This window comes from Schistocerca americana, chromosome 2 (genome assembly GCF_021461395.2).
Source record: "Schistocerca americana isolate TAMUIC-IGC-003095 chromosome 2, iqSchAmer2.1, whole genome shotgun sequence".
NCBI classification, from domain to species: domain Eukaryota; kingdom Metazoa; phylum Arthropoda; class Insecta; order Orthoptera; family Acrididae; genus Schistocerca; species Schistocerca americana.
Window position 1 is genome coordinate 796,288,441 of NC_060120.1, and position 23,174 is coordinate 796,311,614.

The following is a 23,174-nucleotide window of genomic DNA, read 5'->3' on the forward strand; positions in this document are numbered from 1 at the left end:
TCTCCAAATGTTGGAAGAAGGTGATCTCTCTCCGGGTCACCACTGTACTCGCCCACGATGGTCATCCAGGGTAGTGCAGATCACTGAACGCAATGCAATGCCATTCACCAGGAGTCTATGCTTCTCGATTATGATGCAGTTCCAAATGCAGTTGTTTGTGATCTATAGAGTTTACAATGAAATTTTCCTCGAGACATTTGAGTCTCATTTTTATGTATGATAATGATGGAAACTGAAGAAATGAATTAAAATTTTTCCCACTGCGTCCATCGATGGGGTGCTATTTCAATCCCAGAGAGCCTCGGCAATAATGACTATCTGAGAAGAGTAAAATAAGCTCAAGATATGAAATGAAGTTTGTATTGGGGTGGGCTCTGGACTTCGGTAGCAGCAATGTTAGCTGATATAATGCTAGCATTCCTGCTTAGTAAGCAAGGAGACCCGGGTTCAAGTCCCAGCTGTGGTACAAATTTTAATTTATTTCTTCGGATTCCACCGTCATCGCAGTTGTTTGTGTTGTGTTGTTAATGGCACGGGACGGTGGTTCCTTAGTCTAGCTGCAGCTAGTTTGTGACCAGTGGTGTGGGATTACACAGGATGTTGCAGGGAGTCCATTAAATGTTCTTTGGTGACAGGCGCAGATGTGAAGGGAATTATTACGTGCGTGGCGCACAATACGCGGCGATCCTACCTTATAGTCGTCAGACATAGGGGACCGTATTGTTGACGACAAATATGTATGCCCACACTCTCCCATGCAGTCCAACATTGGGCTACTGTCACATCCAAATGACAGAAAATCTGAATATTGCACGGTTCGATTTGCTGGGCAAATGGAGACCCACAATGAGCCCCCTTTCAGAGTTTACGCCAACCAGACAGAATTTTCACACTACTATTACAACTACAAGTTTTGTCCAAAGGTGTATTTCGTCTGTCTATGATCTTTCTTTCATAACAGGAAGAAGCCAATGACAGACAAGCTATAAAAACTGACGAGCAATTTTTTAACCCTGTGGTTGATAGTTAAGGACGTGAGGATAGGCTTGGTTCTGGTCTCCAGCTCGGGAAATTTATTTACCATTTATTAACTACAGATAATGCATTTACGTGTGGAAAACTGAGTTCAGAAATAATAGTTAAGCTGATGAACCAAAGTGTGGTATCTGTAATAATAAAATAGAACAATTAGGTGTACCAGCTAGAACAATACAATTAATTTACATCCTAATGGTATTTATGTCTGCAAAATTTACCTACGTTCGAAGACAGCTAAAGTAATGATAGTTATATTTTCAAAATTTACAGTTTACTCTGAAATGCCTAAACCAAAACAACTACCATATTTCCATAACACATTAACATCTACAATTACATGCCAGATTCGTTAATTGTAATCTCAGCATCACTTTCTAGTTGTTAGTTATTACTGTGAGACAAACGGAACGACGGTCGGCAAACTTTTACTCGAGTACATAATAATCCAAATTCCAAGGAAGCAGGTGCTGACAGGTGTGAACATTGCCGAACCATCAGTTTAATAATTCATACTTGCAAAACACTGAGATGAATTATTTGCAGAAGCTGGGAAAAATTGGTAAAAGCCGACCTTGGGGAAGATTGGTTTGAGTTCTGCAGAAATTTAGGAACACACAATACAATGCTGACCCTGTGACTTACAAGACAGACTCAAAAAAGGCAAACGTTCGTTTATAGCACTTGTAGATTTAGAGAAAGCGTTTAACAATATTTATGGGAACGCACTGTCTGAACAAAGTGCAGTACTGAAATGTAATTGAATTAAATCAGAAGATATTGAGGAATTAGGATAGGAAAAAAGACAATAAGATTCGTTATTTTCACAATAAAAGAAGTAACAATGGGCTAAGTAGAGAGGACCTAAAATATACAGACGCAACAGCAAAGAAAGCGTATATGAAAAGAAATTGTTAACATTGAATATAAATTTAAATGTTAGGCAATATTTTCTGTAGGTATTTGGAGTGTAGCCTTGTACAAAAGTGAAACTTGGACGCTACACAGTACTGACAAGAAGAGAGCAGATCCTTTGGAAAAGAGGCGCTGCAGGAGAAGGAGGAGATAAGTAGATCGGGTAACTAATGAGCAGGTAATGAAGTGAACTAATGAGCAGGTAATGAAGTGAACTGGGGTTGCAGCAGGGGTGAGGTGGGTGAAGGAACGAATCGAATCGATTTGATAGCTGGTGACTGCAGAAGATGTCGTGCAAATGAAATCAATCCACAATGATTAAATCTTCGATCCTCTGCTCTGGCAATGCGGACTTGTTTGCCTACTTGCAGGAGTGCTTCGTGTCCTGTAATTATTTTACATTAGGTGACCATGTCATGCGAGCGTTAGGTAACACCTTCTTACATGCGTTACTGAATACAATGATAAGATAAAATTTTCACTGAGAAAAAACTGCCTGAACTTTATTATGGAATTTAGACAATAGTAGGGGAGACCAGAGCACATTTACACGGATTTCTTTTCGGAATTTTTTAGATTTTATTGTTAAGATTTATCGTGTTTAGTCTTATAACATGGTTATTAAAGTATAACTTGATATGTATATACTTCTAACCCAACACTACATTTAAGAGTGAAAATAATTTTGCATAGGTCAAGTCGAGTGCATAAAAGTGCCCCGGCTATGGGGCAGGTTTACTCACCTGTGGGGGCGAGTTTACGCATATCATAGAACAGATTAATAAGAAAACAAAATACACTATAAATTTTTCAAAACACGTTTTAGTGGCAGTAAACGAAATTGCAAGCTTGCTTACACCGTTTAACATGGCAAAATACAAACATTTTACTGGCAGTAAACAAGTTTTTTTGGCGAAGTTCCATCTGTTAGCATAAAATGGCCTACATAAAAGTGTGACTGTTTATTGAAGCCTTATTCATCAACATTTTCCGAGTTGCAATTTATGCACACGAAAAATTATATGTTTCCCGCGGCACACTCGTCAAGAGCCCACCTTTTGCATCTAAGGCACTGGACCCAACCTTAATTTTCTTTTTTTTGGTTGTATCGTTTCAATCAGTAAATACAAAGGCAGTTTTCATTCTTTTCATCAGACTGCTGCATATTACAAGGGAAAGGAAGAAGAACTGAATGGGACTGGAGAACATGGCACTGTGGAAGGACTAGTGTCTAAGAGGAGACTGGGAGGAAGGTGGAGGTACAAGATGACAGACGATATAACAGGAAACAGAAATTAAGCGTAACTGAAGAGGATCGCAGAAGACAGGAGAGCATGGAGAGTTACCATGTGAAAAACTGCCTTTGGGCAGAATGCTAGTGATGACATCAGATGTAGACCTATCCACTTTTTTTTCCTGTTCTTACTTTCATCAATTTCTCCCCCTTACCAGTGCCTGCTCTCTTAGAATTCGTTGAGAATTGCCTGAGATACGTTAGGTTCAAACAGCTTTTTAGCACTTTCTACCTTTTATTCACTTGTGGCTTCATTGTTTTTGGATTAGGTTTCCAATTGCTGGGGTATAAGTCAGGAACACAATGCAAAATAGTACGTAAGCGTGCACCAACAGAACTGTGTAAACGTACCCTATCGCCATATATGAATTAATTTAGAAAATACAGTAGTAACTTACATGCTTTCAAATTACTCAAATGTACCTTCTGAAGTAGAATAATCTCTTGTAACGGAACATACACAGGGTGTCTCAAAAGAAGGTTTATATTAAATCTGTCAGAATAAAACAGAGGTTGAAGTCTATCGACAAAAATTTTTATTTATTGTTGAAATATACAGTTTAGGGATTTCCTTCTTAAAAATAATGGCACTTAAATGCAATTCAGCACACACTTGGCACTCATTTAAACGACGAGCAAAATCTTGCATGACTGCTTGGCATACAGACACTGAGATGGCTGCCATTTCGTTACGGATATTTTCTTTCAGTTCCCCTAGATAAGTCGGATTATTTACATACACTTTATATTTGACATATCCCCATAAGAAAAAATCCATGAGACTCAAATCTGGACTGCATGGAGGACAATTTATGTCACCCCTCCAGGAGATCAAAGTGTCAGGGAAAGGTTCACGATTTGGCAGTATAGACGCCTTGGACATGTGTGCTGTCGCTCTGTCTTGCTGCAACCATGTTCTGTGGTTATAACTAGGTAAGTTTTCCAATTCAGGCACCAAAAAGTCATTTAACATCGTTACATAACGTTCCGAACCTATTGTAGCTTCACAACCGCTCTCGTCCTCGAGCCAACTTAGCAACTCATACAGTAACTTCTGGCGAATGAAAGGGTTTCTCATGCTTCAATTTAGGGTTCTTTGCACTCCAGTAGCGGTAATTTTGTTTCTTGACGCAACCATTCACATGAAAATGAGTTCGTCAGAAAAAGAATGTTGTTAAAAGAAGGGCACTCAGTCACATCATTAACAAACTACAGTCTATATCTGGCATCCTGAGGCTTCAATTCTTGCACCATTTGGATTTTGTAAGGGCACACTTTAAGGTATTTTTATAGAATTCGGTGCAGTGATGATATACGCACATTTAAAGTACTTGCACACTTACGAATGGAGAGGTTGGGATCGTCACGAATTTACACCTTCCATGGATTCGCCTGTTCTTGATGACCTTGGTCGCCCGGATTTCGTTGTGGCCAATGTTGAACCGGCCTCCTCAAACGTTTTGATCTATTCCCATGTAAAGGGAAAACTTGTAGTATCACTTACATCATACGATCCACGATCACTACAATATTTCCTCCGTGCATTTGTTACCGAATCACCGTTTTTATAAAATTTTCGCACACAACGCGATTCGTTCCCGAGAGGCGCTTCATATCGACTGAATTCCTAAAGGCCAAGCAAGCGATGAACGTACGCCCACTTTTCTCCGATTTGTTGCACATGCGCAGGGAGCTCTTCAAGTACAAACTTTCTTTTGAGACAAAAAACTGTGTTTTTCTATTGTCTATTCTAAAAGGTATGCTCCCTAGGAGCTCCGTTGTTTGAGTATGAAAATTTACTCACCGTACTCAAAAACTGAAATATGTTCTCCGCGCTGTTAGGTACACTCAAGCGGTAGCGTGAAGCTTGTGAGAGTCCTCAGTAATGACAGTACTAATCGTCCATTATCGGAACTCTAGCAAGAATGCTTCTCGAGAAAAGTGCAATTTGTAACAGGAAATGATCAAGAGTCTTAACACCTACAGTGCTGTTCCCCCTAGGTTATATGGCCTTTCGAAGGTACACAAGGAAGGGGTTCCCTTTTTTCCTACAGCGAGCAATATCGGCGCTCCGACATATCGTGTAGCCAAGCATCTTGCTTCTCTGTTAAGTCCACAAGTTGGTCGGTGTGAACATCATATTACAAACTCAGCTGATTTCTTGCGTGGTTTGGAGGGAATGCGGTTGAATGACTGATATTTTAGTAAGTTTTGATATGGCCTCTCTCTTCACTCGTGTTCCTCTGTCTGATTCATTGCGGTTAATTGAGTTTAGGTTTGGTATTGAATTAACTAATCTTTTTCGGCATATGTTGACATCCACTTATTTTTTATGTAATGACCAGTATTACGAGCAGACAGATGGAGTTGCGATGGGTAGTCAGTTGTTTCCTGTGATTGCAAATTTGTTTACGGAAGACTTCGAGGAACGTGCATTGGAGTCACCATAACTTTAGACCGCTCCATTTGCACCATCAACACAACAGGCTCTGCTATCGGTATACTACGCCTTCCACATCGCTGGCAACGGGCTCTACACAACGCTGGTGACTACTTTGAAGGACAGTAACAGGTGCAAATATGTAACTCTTTTGTATCGGTTGTAAATAAATAGTTGCCACTATTTAAGTTCCAATCCTCGTATATTGGTCAGACTATCAGGACCGTAGCGGACCGATGTACTGAGCATAAACGCCACACACGATTACAGAAGCCAAGTACACCTGCTTTTGCCGAACATTGTTTGGATACTGGTCAGCCTATGTTACACAACTATACCGAAATAGTGACATGCTCGTCCAGCTACTGGGAAAGTGTTATTAAGGAGGCTCTTGAGATTAAATTAGCGAACAACCTTGTGAATAGGGATGGAGATTTTTGCTGAACTCTGATTGGAATCCTGCTCTCTCCCTTGTCAAAAAATAGAGGGACAGAGTCAATGTTACCTAACTTGCTAGTCCGTAGTCTTTCACTATCGATACCACTGAATCGGTCATCTTTGGTGACACTAGTGTTCAGTGTGTGTGTGTGTGTGTGTGTGTGTGTGTGTGTGTGTGTGTTATCTTTCCTGAATTTCTCCAAGAACCGAGGTTTTAAATTTGTCTGTACATCGCCTGTCCGTTACGTCTTTTGTACATAATCCTGTTTGTTTAAAACAACGGTGGCATTGCCCTTGTCTGCAGGTAAAAGAACAATATCAGGATCCACTCTGAGAGGGCGTAAAGCAGCTCTCTCTGCTGCTGTTACATTACTCTTGGGTGGACGAGCCCTAGTCAACACACGGTATGCATCCCTCCTCCACTCCTCTGCAGCGTCAGGAGCTAGTTTGCCAACTGCCTGTTCAATTGAAGTAATAAAATCAACTACCGGTAAACTCTTCGGTGTGGGTGCAAAATTTGAACCCTTACCTAGCACCATTGTTTAAACGAACGTGATTATGTACAAAACTTAAACGTTTACTATCTGACTCAGCGTATCGCAGAATCGATGCTGACCCCACGAAAAGTGTTGGGAGAAAGTGGTTTGTCGCAGGACACTATCAAGAGTATTAATACCTATAGTGCTGTTCCCCATAGGTTACATGGCCTTCCGAAGGTACACAAGGAAGGGGTTCCTTTCCGTCCTATAGTGAGCAATATCGGTACTCCGACATGTTGTTGTTGTTGTGGTCTTCAGTCCTGAGACTGGTTTGATGCAGCTCTCCATGCTACTCTATCCTGTGCAAGCTTTTTCATCTCCCAGTACCTACTGCAACCTACATCCTTCTGAATCTGCTTAGTGTATTCATCTCTTGGTCTCCCTCTACGATTTTTACCCTCCACGCTGCCCTCCAATACTAAATTGGTGATCCCTTGATGCCTCAGAACATGTCCTACCAACCGATCCCTTCTTCTGGTCAAGTTGTGCCACAAACTTCTCTTCTCCCCAATCCTATTCAATACTTCCTCATTAGTTATGTGATCTACCCATCTAACCTTCAGCATTCTTCTGTAGCACCACATTTCGAAAGCTTCTATTCTCTTCTTGTCCAAACTATTTATCGTCCATGTTTCACTTCCATACATGGCTACACTCCATACGAATACTTTCAGAAATGACTTCCTGACACTTAAATCAATACTGGATGTTAACAAATTTCTCTTCTTCAGAAACGCTTTCCTTGCCATTGCCAGCCTACATTTTATATCCTCTCTACTTCGACCATCATCAGTTATTTTTCTCCCCAAATAGCAAAACTCCTTTACTACTTTAAGTGCCTCATTTCCTAATCTAATTCCCTCAGCATCACCCGACTTAATTAGACTACATTCCATTATCCATGTTTTGCTTTTGTTGATGTTCATCTTATATCCTCCTTTCAAGACACTGTCCATTCCATTCAACTGCTCTTCCAAGTCCTTTGCTGTCTCTGACAGAATTACAATGTCATCGGCGAACCTCAAAGTTTTTATTTCTTCTCCATGAATTTTAATACCTACTCCTAATTTTTCTTTTGTTTCCTTTACTGCTTGCTCAATATACAGATTGAACAACATCGGGGAGACGCTACAACCCTGTCTTACTCCCTTCCCAACCACTGCTTCCCTTTCATGTCCCTCGACTCTTATAACTGCCATCTGGTTTCTGTACAAATTGTAAATAGCCTTTCGCTCCCTGTATTTTACCCCTGCCACCTTTAGAATTAGAAAGAGATTATTCCAGTCAACATTGTCAAAAGCTTTCTCTAAGTCTACAAATGCTAGAAACGTAGGTTTGCCTTTCCTTAATCTTTCTTCTAAGATAAGTGGTAAGGTCAGTATTGCCTCACGTGTTCCAGTGTTTCTACGGAATCCAAACTGATCTTCCCCGAGGTTGGCTTCTACTAGTTTTTCCATTCGTCTGTAAAGAATTCGTGTTAGTATTTTGCAGCTGTGACTTATTAAGCTGATAGTTCGGTAATTTTCACATCTGTCAACACCTGCTTTCTTTGGGATTGGAATTATTATATTCTTCTTGAAGTCTGAGGGTATTTCGCCTGTTTCATACATCTTGCTCACCAGATGGTAGAGTTTTGTCAGGACTGGCTCTCCCACGGCCGTCAGTAGTTCCAATGGAATATTGTCTACTCCGGGGGCCTTGTTTCGACTCAGGTCTTTCAGTGCTCTGTCAAACTCTTCACGCAGTATCATATCTCCCATTTCATCTTCATCTACATCCTCTTCCATTTCCATAATATTGTCCTCAAGTACATCGCCCTTGTATAGACCCTCTATATACTCCTTCCACCTTTCTGCTTTCCCTTCTTTGCTTAGAACTGGGTTTCCATCTGAGCTCTTGATATTCATACAAGTCGTTCTCTTATCTCCAAAGGTCTCTTTAATTTTCCTGTAGGCGGTATCTATCTTACCCCTAGTGAGATAGGCCTCTACATCCTTACATTTGTCCTCTAGCTATCCCTGCTTAGCCATTTTGCACTTCCTGTCGATCTCATTTTTGAGACGTTTGTATTCCTTTTTGCCTGTTTCACTTACTGCATTTTTATATTTTCTCCTTTCATCAATTAAATTCAGTATTTCTTCTGTTACCCAAGGATTTCTACTAGCCCTCGTCTTTTTACCTACTTGATCCTCTGCTGCCTTCACTACTTCATCCCTCAAAGCTACCCATTCTTCTTCTACTGTATTTATTTCCCCCATTCCTGTCAATTGCTCCCTTATGCTCTCCCTGAATCTCTGTACAACCTCTGGTTCTTTTAGTTTATCCAGGTCCCATCTCCTTAAATTCCCACCTTTTTGCAGTTTCTTCAGTTTTAATCTACAGGTCATAACCAATAGATTGTGGTCAGAGTCCACATCTGCCCCTGGAAATGTCTTACAATTTAAAACCTGGTTCCTAAATCTCTGTCTTACCATTATATAATCTATCTGATACCTTTTAGTATCTCCAGGGTTCTTCCATGTATACAACCTTCTTTCATGATTCTTAAACCAAGTGTTAGTTATGATTATGTTGTGCTCTGTGCAAAATTCTACAAGGCGGCTTCCTCTTTCATTTCTGTCCCCCAATCCATATTCACCTACTATGTTTCCTTCTCTCCCTTTTCCTACACTCGAATTCCAGTCACCCATGACTATTAAATTTTCGTCTCCCTTCACAATCTGAATAATTTCTTTTATTTCATCATACATTTCTTCAATTTCTTCGTCATCTGCAGAAATGGTTCAAATGGTTCTGAGCACTATGGGACTTAACTTCTGAGGTCATCAGTCCCTATAACTTAGAACTACTTAAACCTAACTAACCTAAGGACATCACACACATCCATGCCCGAGGCAGGATTCGAACCTGCGACCGTAGCGGCCGCGCGGTTCCAGGCTGTAGCGCCTAGAACCGTTCGGCCACTCCAGCTGGCCATATTACGTAGCCAAGCACCTTGCTTCTCTGTTGAGTCCACAAGGTGGTCGGTGTGAACATCATATCAGAAACTCAGCTGATTTCTTGCGTCGTTTGGAGGGAATGCGGCTGAATGACTCTGACTTATATTTTAGTAAGTTCTGATGTGGTCTCTCTCTTCACTCGTGTTCCTCTGTCCGATTCGTTGCGGTTAATTGAGATTAGGTTTGGGATTGAATTAACTAATCTCTTTCGGTATGTGTTGACATCCACTTACTTTTTATTTAACGACCAGTGTTACGAGCAGAGAGATGGAGTTGCGATGAGTAGCCCGTTGTTTGCTGTGATTGAAAATTTGTTTATGGAATGGGTCATTGGGACATACAGTTTACCGGAAACGCACTCTCACTGACTTGTACTTACGGGCTGATAGTTGTCACAATTCGGCTCAGTGTGAAGGGGTACTTCGTACCTTGGTACACAGAGCACATGTCATTTCCGACACTGAGACTTTGCCAGCTGAGCTGCCCCATCTTGAAGTTATATTTCGTCAAAATGGGTATAGTGAAAGACAGATTGAACGTGCGTTGCCTATCGACCAACTGTGCATAGGGTGTTGATGATAATGCTGAGTCGACACATAAGGCTACTGCCTTTTTGCTTTACGTAGGAAGCACTTCCAACAAGATCGGTATATGATGTGAAATGTATTTTCCGACCTCCTTCTAAAATCAGAGTGCTCTTGGGTTCGGTTAACGATGATCTTGGTTTACGTAAGGCGGGTGTGTATCGTATTCCTTGTAGCTGTGGTATGGCATACATTGGTCAGATTATCAGGACCGTGGTGGACCGTTGGACTGAGCATAAACGTCACACACGATTACAGCAGCACAGTAGATCTACTTTAGTCGAACATTGTTTGGATACTGGTCAGCTTATGTTACACAACAATACCGAGATATTGGCCTGCACGTCCAGCTATTAAGACAGTGTTATTAAGGAGGCTGTTGAGATCAAACTCGCGAGCAACCTTGTAAACACAGATGGAGGTTTTTGCTTAACTCTAATTGGATTCCTGCTCTCTCCCTTGTCAAAACACAGAGGGACAGATCATGTTACCTAACTTGCTACTTCGTAGTTTTTCACTATCGATACCTCAGACTTTGGTCTTCTTTGGTGGCACTAATGTTCAGTGTGTGTGTGTGTGTGTGTGTGTGTGTGTGTGTGTGTGTGTATGTGTGTGTGTGTTTTATCTTTCCTGAATTTCTCCAAAAACCGAGGTTTTAAATTTGTCTGCACGTCGCCTGTCCGTTGCAGTTTGGGCCTTGAAAATGGCGGTGTGTACTCTAGCCGAATTATCGGCGGTCGCTGTAAACATTACTTGGCTGAATTCCCGTAAGTTGTTTGAAAGTTGTATACGCCAAGAGAAACTCAGGTCTCAATTTACAGGATGTGCATTATAGTGACGTACTACGTTATGCACGTCAAATTGTGCGCGACAAAGATTACAGTGATTTCGAGGGAAGCAGTGGATGGTTGCGCGACTTCAAGCAGTGCTATAAAAATGGAAGACGTAGGATAACGAAATTTCAAACAAAGATGCAGAGCAAACTGCGAAATTGGCCCGAAAATATGTGGATGAGTTAAAAAAACTCATCCCATCGTTCAGTAAGGAGTTTGTTCTCAACTACGACCATTTGGGATTTGAAGAGGACGTGCATATTAAAGGAATCCCTGGAAATTAGGAGTACCAAGAGTTGTATCAAGATCGACTAACATTATTGCTATAATGCATTCGTATGCAATCATGCCGACTGTTAATCTGGAGCCGGCCGGAGTGGCCGTGCAGTTCTAGGCGCTACAGTCGGGAGCCGAGCGACCGCTACGGTCACAGGTTCGAATCATGCCTCGGGAATGGATGTGTGTGATGTCCTTAGGTTAGTTAGGTTTAATTAGTTCTAAGTTCTAGGCGACTGATAACCTCAGAAGTTAAGTCACATAGTGCTCAGAGGCATTTGTTAATCTGGAAAGTAATTTATAGTGCTCCGAGAAGTTAGACATGCTTTGCCCCGTACGACCCTTTCTCGTGTGCGTGATGTTGCAAGGGGAGTGGTGAATATTTACGTCGCAGCAAGCAAGAGTGGGAAATTGAGCGTGAGACAACTACTGCTCTGGTATGAGTCCTGCTTTTGGCCAATAACTGGTCAAAATAATTTGTTTTTGTTTGATTCCTAGTGTACATATAAAAATCATAATGTCTTTTTACAAAAGATCAAAATTTTGTAAAATTGATTAATTGCGACTTCTTGTAATATCTTTCTTCTTGTTTATCGCTGTGTATGTAGTTGTTGGAGGAAATGCGTTGTGAGTCGTTGAACTGTGAAGTAGTGTGTTGACAATGGAGGAAATATTTTGTTAACAATGGTAGTTTGTAGACTGAATTAATGAAGCTGCGCATATTTTAAAAACGTTTTAGCATTTTAATAGTAAATGTAAGAGAACCCGAACCTATTACAGTCCCACAGCGTAATTTTAATTCATCCGAGCGAGGACTATAAAGAAATCTACCGTGAAAAGCTTCGTCAGAAGTTAAGTAGCAGTGAACTTCGTTATGTTTTCATGTTATTGCTACGTGAATACTAACATTTTCCCCCGTGTCTTCATTAATATTCGAAACTGGAGACAATGATATGGAACTGTGTGCACGTATGCACGTGGCTCTTCGTAACATTATTTTTAGTTACTTGCTCAATAAATGAAAATTTCAGACATTTCAAAAGGAAGAGTATGTTAAGGTGTGCATACAAAACACTGCCTGCAAAATGTTTTCAGAATGAGCCACGCCGCCTTGGCTGTATGTGAGCTGTACATCTCTGCCTTCATCTTTGTGAAGATGGTGTAGAAGTGTGGGTCAAAGAGCGAGGTGCCGCGCCGCCGCGGGCTGGTGCTCACCTCACGCTGCAGGTCTGGAACACCGGCCCGACTCCGCTATCGCTGTTGTAGACGCCACCGCCTGCGGCACACAGAGTTGTATCAAGATCAGCTAACATCACTGCCTTAACGCATTCGTATACAATTATGCCGCCTGTTAACTTGGATGGTAAATTGCCTGGGAAGTTATTTATTGTGCTGCGAGAAGTTGGTGGTGTTCTGCCCGCTACGATTGTTTCTCGTGTGCGTGATCTTGCAAGGGCAGTTGTGAATATTTAAGTCACAACAAGCAACAGTGGGAAATTGGGTGTAAGACGACTACAGCTACGGTATGAGCCCTGCTGTTGGCCAATACCTGGTCAAAATAACTTACTTTTGCTTGATTCTTGGTGTGCGCGTAAAAATCGTACTCCTTTAGAGCAAACTACCCCTCCTGAAAAGCGTGTGACATTTCAATTCATACCACCCGGAATCACTGGAAAAATCCAGCCACTAGTTATTTGTACCTATAGAAAATATTATCGCACTATCTGCAGGTACTCCTTAAAGGATAGCCAGTTTCACTATAAGCTCCACGACACACTGTTTCACATTTGGTTGCATACCATCACATTCCATCAGTTCTCACCACATCGTTACACCTGTATGATTCTATATGGATTCTTTAAGAGTGGATACTTAGCTGAAGTCCTGCACGGTTTGTAAGTACCAAGCAGTTCGCCTTCGATCTTGATGGTACGAACCTCTGTGATCACCGTGGCGCGCCATGTTTCATTCGGTATTCATGGTGCAAGTAAATGGTTTCTTTTGAACGTTTCTTGAATGTCGACGGTGTCCATTTTGTGAAGTGCAATACATACTCGTACTTCCCATAGATGGTTGATGTCTGCAACTCCTGGACACTCATTTTCTGTCACCCTCCTGAAGAAAATGGTGATTCATTAGCAGCAAATATCTTTCCTGTCATAATTATTAACACAGTACTTTCAAATGAGCCTTACTAAAGATTGAACTTGCGACCTCGCACTCAAGGGGTTCCTTATGAGTATGCCACAAGGGAGAGCATTGATGGGAGGGCTCAGCTCCAGGAAGCAGCTTAACAGGCGTCAGAGGCGGACCGCGGAACATCACGTAACTCGAATAGCGTCTGCGAAAAATTGAAAGAAAATGAGAGAGGAAAACAAGATGCTGGTGGTTTCGTAAACTCACGGTGCAAGGTCCACACCACCTGGCACCGCTATTAGGAAAAGTGGGCGTGACTTGTAAGAATTACCCACCGACTGTTCCCTAGCGCAAGCTAATGGCGCTCATCCTCTACGGTTGGCAGGACGGGACCAAGTAGTGCCGAATACAGTGGTGGAGTGCAGTGCTTGGGGCCACTAGTGCCAAGCTGTCGGGACTGTAGTGTATCCCTTGGCCCAACAGCCAAAAATTGATGGCCTTTTTACTGGCCTGACGGTTCCCAGGCAGCAGTCTGCGACGACAGAAAAGTGGGAGTAGAGTTTAGCGGGGTGACTAGCAGTTCTGACAATATCTTTAATTGGCCAATATTTAAGCTATAAATTATCTAAAAGAGAGATTGGCAGCTGCTCCTTCGCACTCCGTTTTAGAAACGAAGAGCTACAGGAAGAAAATAAATTTATGGCAAAATTTGACTAAAAGAAAGAATCTGTTGTAAGACACCTCGTGAGGCATCAGTGAATCGCCAGTTTGGTTAATGGAGGGACGTGTTGGTAATAATGATGCAGATAGAGCAAGGCTTGACTGCAATAACTAGGATGAAGTGGATGCAGGTCGCAGTAATTACTCTTACGGAAAAAAATATCGCAATACCAAAAAATAATCAATGTAGATAACGAAATTTTGGGAATACATTTGTCTAGGTAACGTATTTAAGTGATTAACGTATATATATATATATATATATATATATATATATATATATATATATATATATACTACTGGCCATTAAAATTGCTACACCACGAAGATGACGTGCTACAGACGTGAAATTTAATCGACAGGAAGAAGATGCTGTCATATACAAATGATTAGCTTTTCAGAGCATTCATACAAGATTGGTGCCGGTGGCGACACCTACAACGTGCTGACATGAGGAAAGTTTCCAACCGATTTATCATACACACACATCAGCGTTGCCTGGTGAAACGTTGTTGTGATGCCTCGTGTAAGGAGGAGAAATGCGAACCATCACGTTTCCGACTTTTACAAAGGTCGGATTGTAGCCTGTCGCGATTGCGGTTTATCGTATCGCGACATTGCTGATCGCGTTGGTCGAGATCCAATGACTGTTAGCAGAATATGGAATCGGTGGGTTCAGGAGGGTAATACGGAATGCCGTGCTGGATCCCAACGGCCTCGTATCATTAGCAGTCGAGATGACAGGCATCTTATCCGCATGGCTGTAACGGATCGTGCAGCCACGTCTCGATCCCTGAGTCAACAGATGGGGACGTTTGCGAGACAACAACCATCTGCACGAATAGTTCGACGACGTTTGCAGCAGCATGGACTATCAGCTCGGAGACCCTTGACGCTGCATCACAGACAGGAGCGCCTGCGATGGTGTACTCAACGACAAACCTGGGTGCACGAATGGCAAAACGTAATTTTTCCGGATGAATCCAGGTTCTGTTTACAGCATCATGATGGTTGCATCCGTGTTTGGCGACATCGCGGTGAACGCACATTGGAAGCGTGTATTCGCCATCGCCATACTGGTGTATTACCGGGCGTGATGGTATGGGGTGCCATTGGTTACACGTCTCGGTCACCTCTTGTTTGCATTGATGGCACTTTGAACAGTGGACGTTACATTTCAGATGTGTTACGACCCGCGGCTCTACCCCTCATTCGAACCCTGCGAAACCCTACATTTTGCAGGATAATGCACGACCGCATGTTGCAGGTACTGTACGGGCCTTTCTGGATACAGAAAATGTTCGACTGCTGCCCTGGCCAGCTCATTCTCCAGATCTCTCACCAACTGAAAACGTCTGGTCAATGGTGGCCGAGCAACTGGCTCGTCACAATACGCCAGTCACTACTCTTGATGAACTGCGGTATCGTGTTGAAGCTGCATGGGCAGCTGTACCTGTACACGTCATCCAAGCTCTGTTTGACTCAATGCCCAGGCGTATCAAGGTCGTTATGACGGTCAGAGGTGGTTGTTCTGGGTACTAATTTCTCAGGATCTTTGCACCCAAACTGCATGAAAATGTAATCACATGTCAGTTCTACTGTAATATATTTGTCCAATGAATACCCGTTTATCATCTGCATTTCTTCTTGGTGTAGCAATTTTAATGGCCAGTATATATATATATATATATATATATATATATATATATATATATATATATACGTATTTAACATTGCAAGATCACAGGTTAACGTAACTCGAGAAAGCCACTGCAAAGGTGAAATGCTGGTACATTAATAACTGGTGTAACTGCCAGAATGTCGAATGCAAGCATGCAAACGTGTCGGATGAAGTTCGATGCCTGTTGAGCGTGGGTGGTCAGTACATGTACTGTTACTGTTGATTGTGGATGACGCTGGAGTTTTCGTCCGGTGATGTCCCGTACATGCTCGTTTGGAGACAACTCTGGTGGTAGAACAAGCCCAGGCAACAAGTTGATTCGTAGTAGAGCATGTTGGATTGCAGCAGCGGCATGTGGACGAGCGTTATCCTGTTGGAAAACTTCCCCTGGAATGCCGCCACGAATGACAATCTGTAATAACCAGACTGACGTAAAATTTTCCAGTCAGGGTGCGAGGGATGAGAGAGCTCCTGCTGTCATACCAGGTCATAACTCAGGTGTAGGTCCGCTGCCAGTTGATGTGTGGCTGGTGTGTTGGCATTACGTGACTCTTTATTTTTACAACGGTTGCCTGATCACATACCATTTGCTGCTCTTCCGTAACACGCTGTTGCACTATGCTTAACAAAATATGCCGAAAATATTTTCTCCTAACAGTATCCCAGGTGACCCAGTCTCCGTGTCCCTTTTGGTCTCTACGTTTATGGTCCTTAACAGGACCCTGGACCATCGAGTGTGGTCTGTCCTAGCTGACACTGTTGACCAACAACGTGCAGAGGTTCTTCTTGCAAGTAGAATAGCGATTGGAGAGGGGCGTCTTATCTGGCAAGACGTATGTTTTTCTTGTCTGTGGTCTGTCTTTGTACAGACAGACGAAACTTTATTAAGGGCTGATGTACACAACGTTTTAATTGATATGGGGGGGGGGGGGAGATTGTCTGGAAATGGTACGTGCCAGAAATTATCTTTTGTTTAATAGCAATATCAGGATTTATCGATAATTGCCTTGTGCTTAGAAATTAAGGCCTTAGATCACATTAATAAAATAAAAAAAATACAAATAATGAATGATCACAATTCGGCTGGGAATGTAGCACAGTCCCAAAATGACAATAACAGCTTTCCAAAAATTTTCTTTAAATGCAACTAAAATAGTACTTCAGTAACCTCAGCAGTGACTTATCACACTAAATACTAATGAGTAGTCTACGTTAAAGTGAACTGCGGTGTATCAGACAGCCGCAGAATGACCAAAATAACGCTTAACAAAATTTTCCTTAAGGCACTTTAAACAAGACTCCAGCAACCACAGTAGCGATTTGTCAGCTTAAATGCTAATGATTACACACCGTTAAATTATATTGTGGAATACCACACAGCTGCTAAATGACGAAAATAGCACTTAATAAAATTTTCTTTACGGCAGGCTACATAGTACTTTAGGAACGTCAGCAGTGACTTATCAGCTTAAATACTAATGAGTAGTTACCGTCAGACTAAACTGTGCAATACAACATAGAAGCAAAATGACACTAATAAATTTTAGTAAAATTTTTCTTAAGCCAGTTTAAATAGTAGTTCGACAACCTCAGTAGTGATTTATAATGAGTCACCGTTTAATTACCAAAAACAGACACAGCGCGGAAAGGCAATAATAAAAATTATTTAAAGGAATATTTGTTTAAGTGAGTTTTCATTAGTTGCGAAAATCAGCTGACTTCAGGAGTAATTTATCGCGTTACATACTGCTGAGTAAACAACTAAACAGCTAAATACAACGCGCCACCAAAATGCCAGTAACAGATTTTCAACATTTTTTTAAAATCATGAAATCCTTAGAAATAACCTTAGGGCATTCAATACATATGGCCAAATGTTCACGAGATCTCCTTAGTATGTAAATTAAGATGAGCGAATAGCTCCTTGCGGGTTTGCGTACTCTCATTACGCCTGGACGAAGGGGACTTCCATGGCGACTCAACCAGTCAATCGCAAAACAAGTGCAATGCTAAGTTAGTTTAACACTGGCCTCTACTACAATAGGTAAACCACCATTAGGTACACTGATCAGCCAAAACATTGTGACCATTGCCCACCGCGACGTTGGATGCCGCCTGGTGGCGTTGCGAACACATAACGTGGTAGCAAAAGTATGTAAGCGGAGCAGACACTGACGGGGGTTCACCCTAGCGAGGATATGGGGTGCAAATGGGGGAATCCATTTACATAAGAGACTTTGCCGAAGTACAGATTATTATTACGCAGAATCTGTGAACGGGTATCTCGAAAATGGGGAAGCTGGTCGAATGTTCACGTGCTACTGCCGTGAGCATCTACGGAAGGAGGTAGAAGGACAGTGAAACCACCACTAGGCACTAAATGGTTGGATGTCTACGACTCTTCATAGAACGTGTGGTTCGGAGGCTTGTCTGGTGTACCGAGCGAGGTGGCGCAGTTGCTAGCACACTGGACTCGCATTCGGGAGGACGACGGTTCAATTCCGCGTCCGGCCATCCTGATTTAGGTTTTCCGTGATTTCCCTAAATCGCTCGAGGCAAATGCCGGGATGGTTCCTTTGAAAGGGCACGGCCGGCTTCCTTCCCTAATCCGATGAGACCAATGACCTCCCTGTCTGGTCTCCTCCCCCAAACAATCCAATCCTCCAATCCAAAATCCTCCGCTTGTCTGCTCTGTAAAGTAGGATAGATGGTGATATGTGGCATCTCTGCAGAAAGAGCACAATACTGATGCACGTACAAGTGTTTTGGAGCACACCGTTCGTCGTACATTATTGAATACGGAGCCCCGCAGCAGACCACCCCTACGCGTTCGCACGTTGACCCAACGACCTAGTCAGTTACGACTGCAGTGGGCACAGGGCCATCGGGATTCGTCCGTCTATCAATGGAAACGTGTCGGCTCTTCGGGCGAATCATGTTTTTGCTACACTAGGTCCATGGTCGTCTCCACAAACGCCGCCTTCGAGATGAACGGCGTCTCGAAACGTTCAGCGCACCACGGGTGCAAGCTGGTGGGAGCAGTATTTTGCTATGCGAGACATTCTCCTGAGCTTGCATGGGACCTGTGGTAGTAATCAAAGAAGCACTGGCAGCTGCGAACCACCTGCATCCCTTCATGCTTGAGCCGGCCGAAGTGGCCGAGCGGTTCTAGGCGCTGCAGTCTGGAACCGCGAGACCGCTACGGTCGCAGGTTCGAATCCTGCCTCGGGCATGGATGTGTGTGATATCCTTAGGTTAGTTAGATTTAACTAGTTCTAAGTTCTAGGGGACTAATGACCTCAGAAGTTGAATCCCATAGTGCTCAGAGCCATTTGAACCATTTTTTGAACCTTCATGCTTGATGTCTCCTCCGACAGCGATGTTATCTTTCAGCAGTATAGATGTCAGTATCTGGGAGGCAGAATCGTGTTACAGTGGTTTGAGGAACATTATAGTGAACTCACGTTAATGTCTCAGCGACCAAATTAGCCTGATGCAAATCTTATGGAAACCCTCTTGGTCGCAATGAGGCGCCATCACCGCGTACGCAGTTCAGCGGCCCGTTATTTACTCGAATTACGTGACCTGTGCGTAGATATCTATTGCTGCTGTGTCATCCGAACAAGACACGGCCGGGGCAAAAGCACCAAAGGCCCAAAGATGCGAGCTTGGGCCAGTGCCACATTTGCGCGAGTTCCACCATCGCCACGAGCGGCGCTGAGGATGAAGATATCGACTTCGCCTCGGCCAACTGCCGGCCGAGTACAATCCGCAATTGATCGGCGACAACGGACAGAAGCCTACTCGGAAGATAGAAGAGCAGCTCTCGCCCACTTGGTTATAGATCATCGTCCAGAGCTGACTTCTACAGGGAACGTCGTTTAGTGAACTCTTAGAAGTGAACAGACAGTTGTTGTAAATTGCATTTGCTATGTACTGTGAAGTTTACCTACGACTATTTGCACTTAGCCATTGAGGGCCTTTTTTGTGTAATATTATATGCAGTGTTGAAGACTTCATTATCCAACAAGTCACAAAGATAAGTAAATCTTTTTAACTCATTTGTGTGACTTTGTTACTAATCTGTTGGAGGATTGTAGAACCTTCGTTCTCCTATTCTGTTACCTGACGCTGGGGCATAGCAGTGTAATAATGTCAGGGAGAAATTATCTTAGCGGTGTACTGCACCAGAAAAATGGTTCAAATGGCTCTGAGCACTACGGGACTTAACTTCTGAGGTCATCAGTCCCCTAGAACTAAGAACTATTTAAACCTAACTAACCTAAGGACATCACACACATCCATGCCCGAGGTTTGGATTCGAACCTGCGACCGTAGCGGTCGCGCAGCTCAAGACTGTAGCGCCTAGAACCGCTTGGCCACTCTGGCCAGCGTACTGCACCAGAAGCTGTTTGACTAACTCACAGCCTCACACTGCAACTTGGCCTCCGCAGCAGTAGCGACGAGGCCTTTGAAAACCTGTTGACAAGGGTTTACAAAAAATACCACATGCCTCCACAAACCTACCATCAAACTGTCGGACCCCTGATACCCAGAATCAGAGCAAGCTAATAAGAAGGTGGTCATAATGTTTTGGCTCACCTGCATACAAGGTAAATATTCTGTCTGAAACAGTACTATAACTGAAACTTTTGGGGATCACATGGATGCAGCTAGTAAACGTTGAAGGAGAAACAGAATTAAATAGTAAATTCTTTTCCAAAGTTGAAACTTATCCACTGACAAAAGACTGTGAACGTTAATTACTGCAGAACATTAAATTCAAAGTCAACAGTCACTTTGATCCAGACAAGAAGTGTTCGAACCTTGCGGCAACGGAGAAAATTTTCGCATTCCGGGAACGCGTCAATTATTCAGTTTTTGCTCACCAAAAGGTTGCTCCCGGCGCCACAGTTTCCGTATGGGCAACGAAGGTCGACCAATATAAATTAGCTTAGGGTCATCCTCGCTGAAGTTAAGATCCCTTCTGTTTTCTCAGCGGGTACCCTGACATTCCGTATACACACTCGCCGCGCGGCCCTAACTTCCTCGTTCACGCCGCACCACCAGCACAAGGAAAAAAGCCCAACTCCCTGTAGCGCCTCGTCCTAGCTCTCACGCGGCGACCAACGTTTCAAAACCGCTCGCACTGCCCCCTTTCAGCAGACCAGAGAAATTCCCCGTAATTATCGATCCGCAAAGATAATCTAGCATTAATAGATCGAGGTACGAACTCGCACAGCTCGTTAATGTCAGTGGTCGCCTGATGCTCGATCATTGCACTCCAGGTGCGGGATCTGATTCTGCCGCCGACGTACCAGGACCAGGAGGGACACTACGCGTCTGACCTGGCGCTCGTGGTGCTGGCCGCGCCCGCCAACTTGTCGGTGGCCGTGCAGCCCGTCTGCATAGACTGGGAGCTGCGCCACATGGACCGGCAACTCGCCCCAGGCAGCATCGGACAGGTAAACAACCTGTATGGTTTTAAGTGCAACTGGGGTAACTCAATCCACTGAAAGTTTCTTCTTCAAGAAGAGACATTCTGGAAAGAAATTCTTTTCAAATTGCATTGAATACTTTAACTACTCGGTATTATTTAGCAGATGAACGTTTCTAAGCTCACCGGGCAACAAATTAGTCACCCCTAGAGATATCCTTTCAAGCATCATTTACTACCATGTAATTCCACTCCTGGACTCGGTAACCGCCTGAATTCCGTTAGTTGTGCGGGGACTTCGCATCCTGGTTAGGCCAATGGCTGAAGATTTGGTCATATATTTCCGCCAAATTGTGGGGATTCTGATGTTGGCGTTTTAGCCCCCCTGTTCTGACACGTCCCACCGATTTTCTATGGGGTTCAGTTGAGGTGCTTTTGCAGGCCAATCGAGACGTAACAGTTGTTTTGCAAATAAAACCGCCATCTCTTGCTGCATTGTAATTTATTTATCCCAGAGGCGTTTCGTACTTTTTTTTTCTCTCTAAAGCATCTTCAGTGGGCTCTAAAACGATACAGTTTTGTTTTGGTATGCGTTACTTTTCGATTATCAAACAGTTCACGTCGCCTTTTTTTATGTAAATAAGTAATTACTTAAATAACCCGTTGCCAGCGATGAGGAAGTCGTAGAATACTCTTAGCAGTGCCAGTTGAGTTGACAGTTCGAGCGGCGCGGTCTATTGCCCGACGAATTTGTAGCAGTTTTGAAGCGACTGCCGTAAAGTGTTTCCTTCAGTTTAGAAATCGAGTTGAACTCGCGAGGGCTGAAGTCAGGTGAGTGCAGTAGGTGGTATAGCACTTAGCAGCTCCGTCAGTCAAACAAATCAGTAACAGCTTGCACTGCACGTGCTTGAGCTTTGTCCTGCAAAATGATGGTCAGGTCCTGCAGAAAGTGTCATCACTTCTGTCTTTAAGCTGGTCGTAGGTTGTGTTCCAAAAAAATGAACAGCATAGAGACAGAAGTGATGACACTTTCTACAGGACCTGACCATCATTTTAAGGACAATGCTCAAGCACCTACAGTGCTCGATTTTTAAACTGAAGGAAACACTTCACGGCAGTCGCTTCAGAACTGCTACAAATTCGTCGGGCAATAGACCGCGCCGCTCGAATTGTCAACACAGCTGGCACTGCTAAGAGTATTCTACGACTTCCTCATCGCTGGCAATGGGTTATACACAATGCTGGTGACTACTATGAAGGTCAGTAAAACTTTGAAACACGCATCTATTTTGTACGAGCTGTAAATAAATAGTTGTGACTATTAAAGTTCCAACCCTCGTATAATACTCCTCAAACAAATGTAGCACGGTTCTGGCTCCTAGACACGGACAGTTGAACTGCTGAAAGACGACATCAAGCATGAAGGGGTGCAGGTAGTTCGCAGCTGTCAGTGCAGTGATTACTGCCATAGGTCCTAAGCAAACGCAGGAGAATGCCTCCCATACCATAATAACTACCACGTGCCTGCGTCAGTGGCGCACTGCACGCTTCGAGCCGCCTCTGTGACGGTGTTTGTGGAGACGAGCAAAGGCCTAGTGTAGGAAAAATGATTCACCTGAGGAGCCGACACGTTTCCATTGATCGACGGTCGAATTCCGATGGTCCCATGCCCACTGCAATCGTAATTTGTAATGTCGTTGGGTCAAAATTTGAACACATAGGGATCGTCTACTGTGGAGCTCCATGTTCAACAACGTACCGTGAACGGTGTACTCTGAAACATTTGTGCGTGCACCAGCATTGTGCTCTTTCGGCGGAGATGCCGCACATCACCATCCATCGTACTT

General features: G+C 43.2%; 1 protein-coding gene across 1 annotated transcript in view; it reads left to right on the forward strand.

Moving 5' to 3' along the window:
- Window positions 1-23,174, forward strand: part of LOC124594439 (limulus clotting factor C-like) — a 109,768-nt gene that overhangs the window by 41,748 nt on the left and 44,846 nt on the right. Inside the window, exon 4 of the mRNA XM_047132813.1 lies at window positions 21,179-21,355. Coding sequence (XP_046988769.1) covers window positions 21,179-21,355 — 177 coding nt within the window. The remainder of the gene's footprint in view (window positions 1-21,178; window positions 21,356-23,174) is intronic.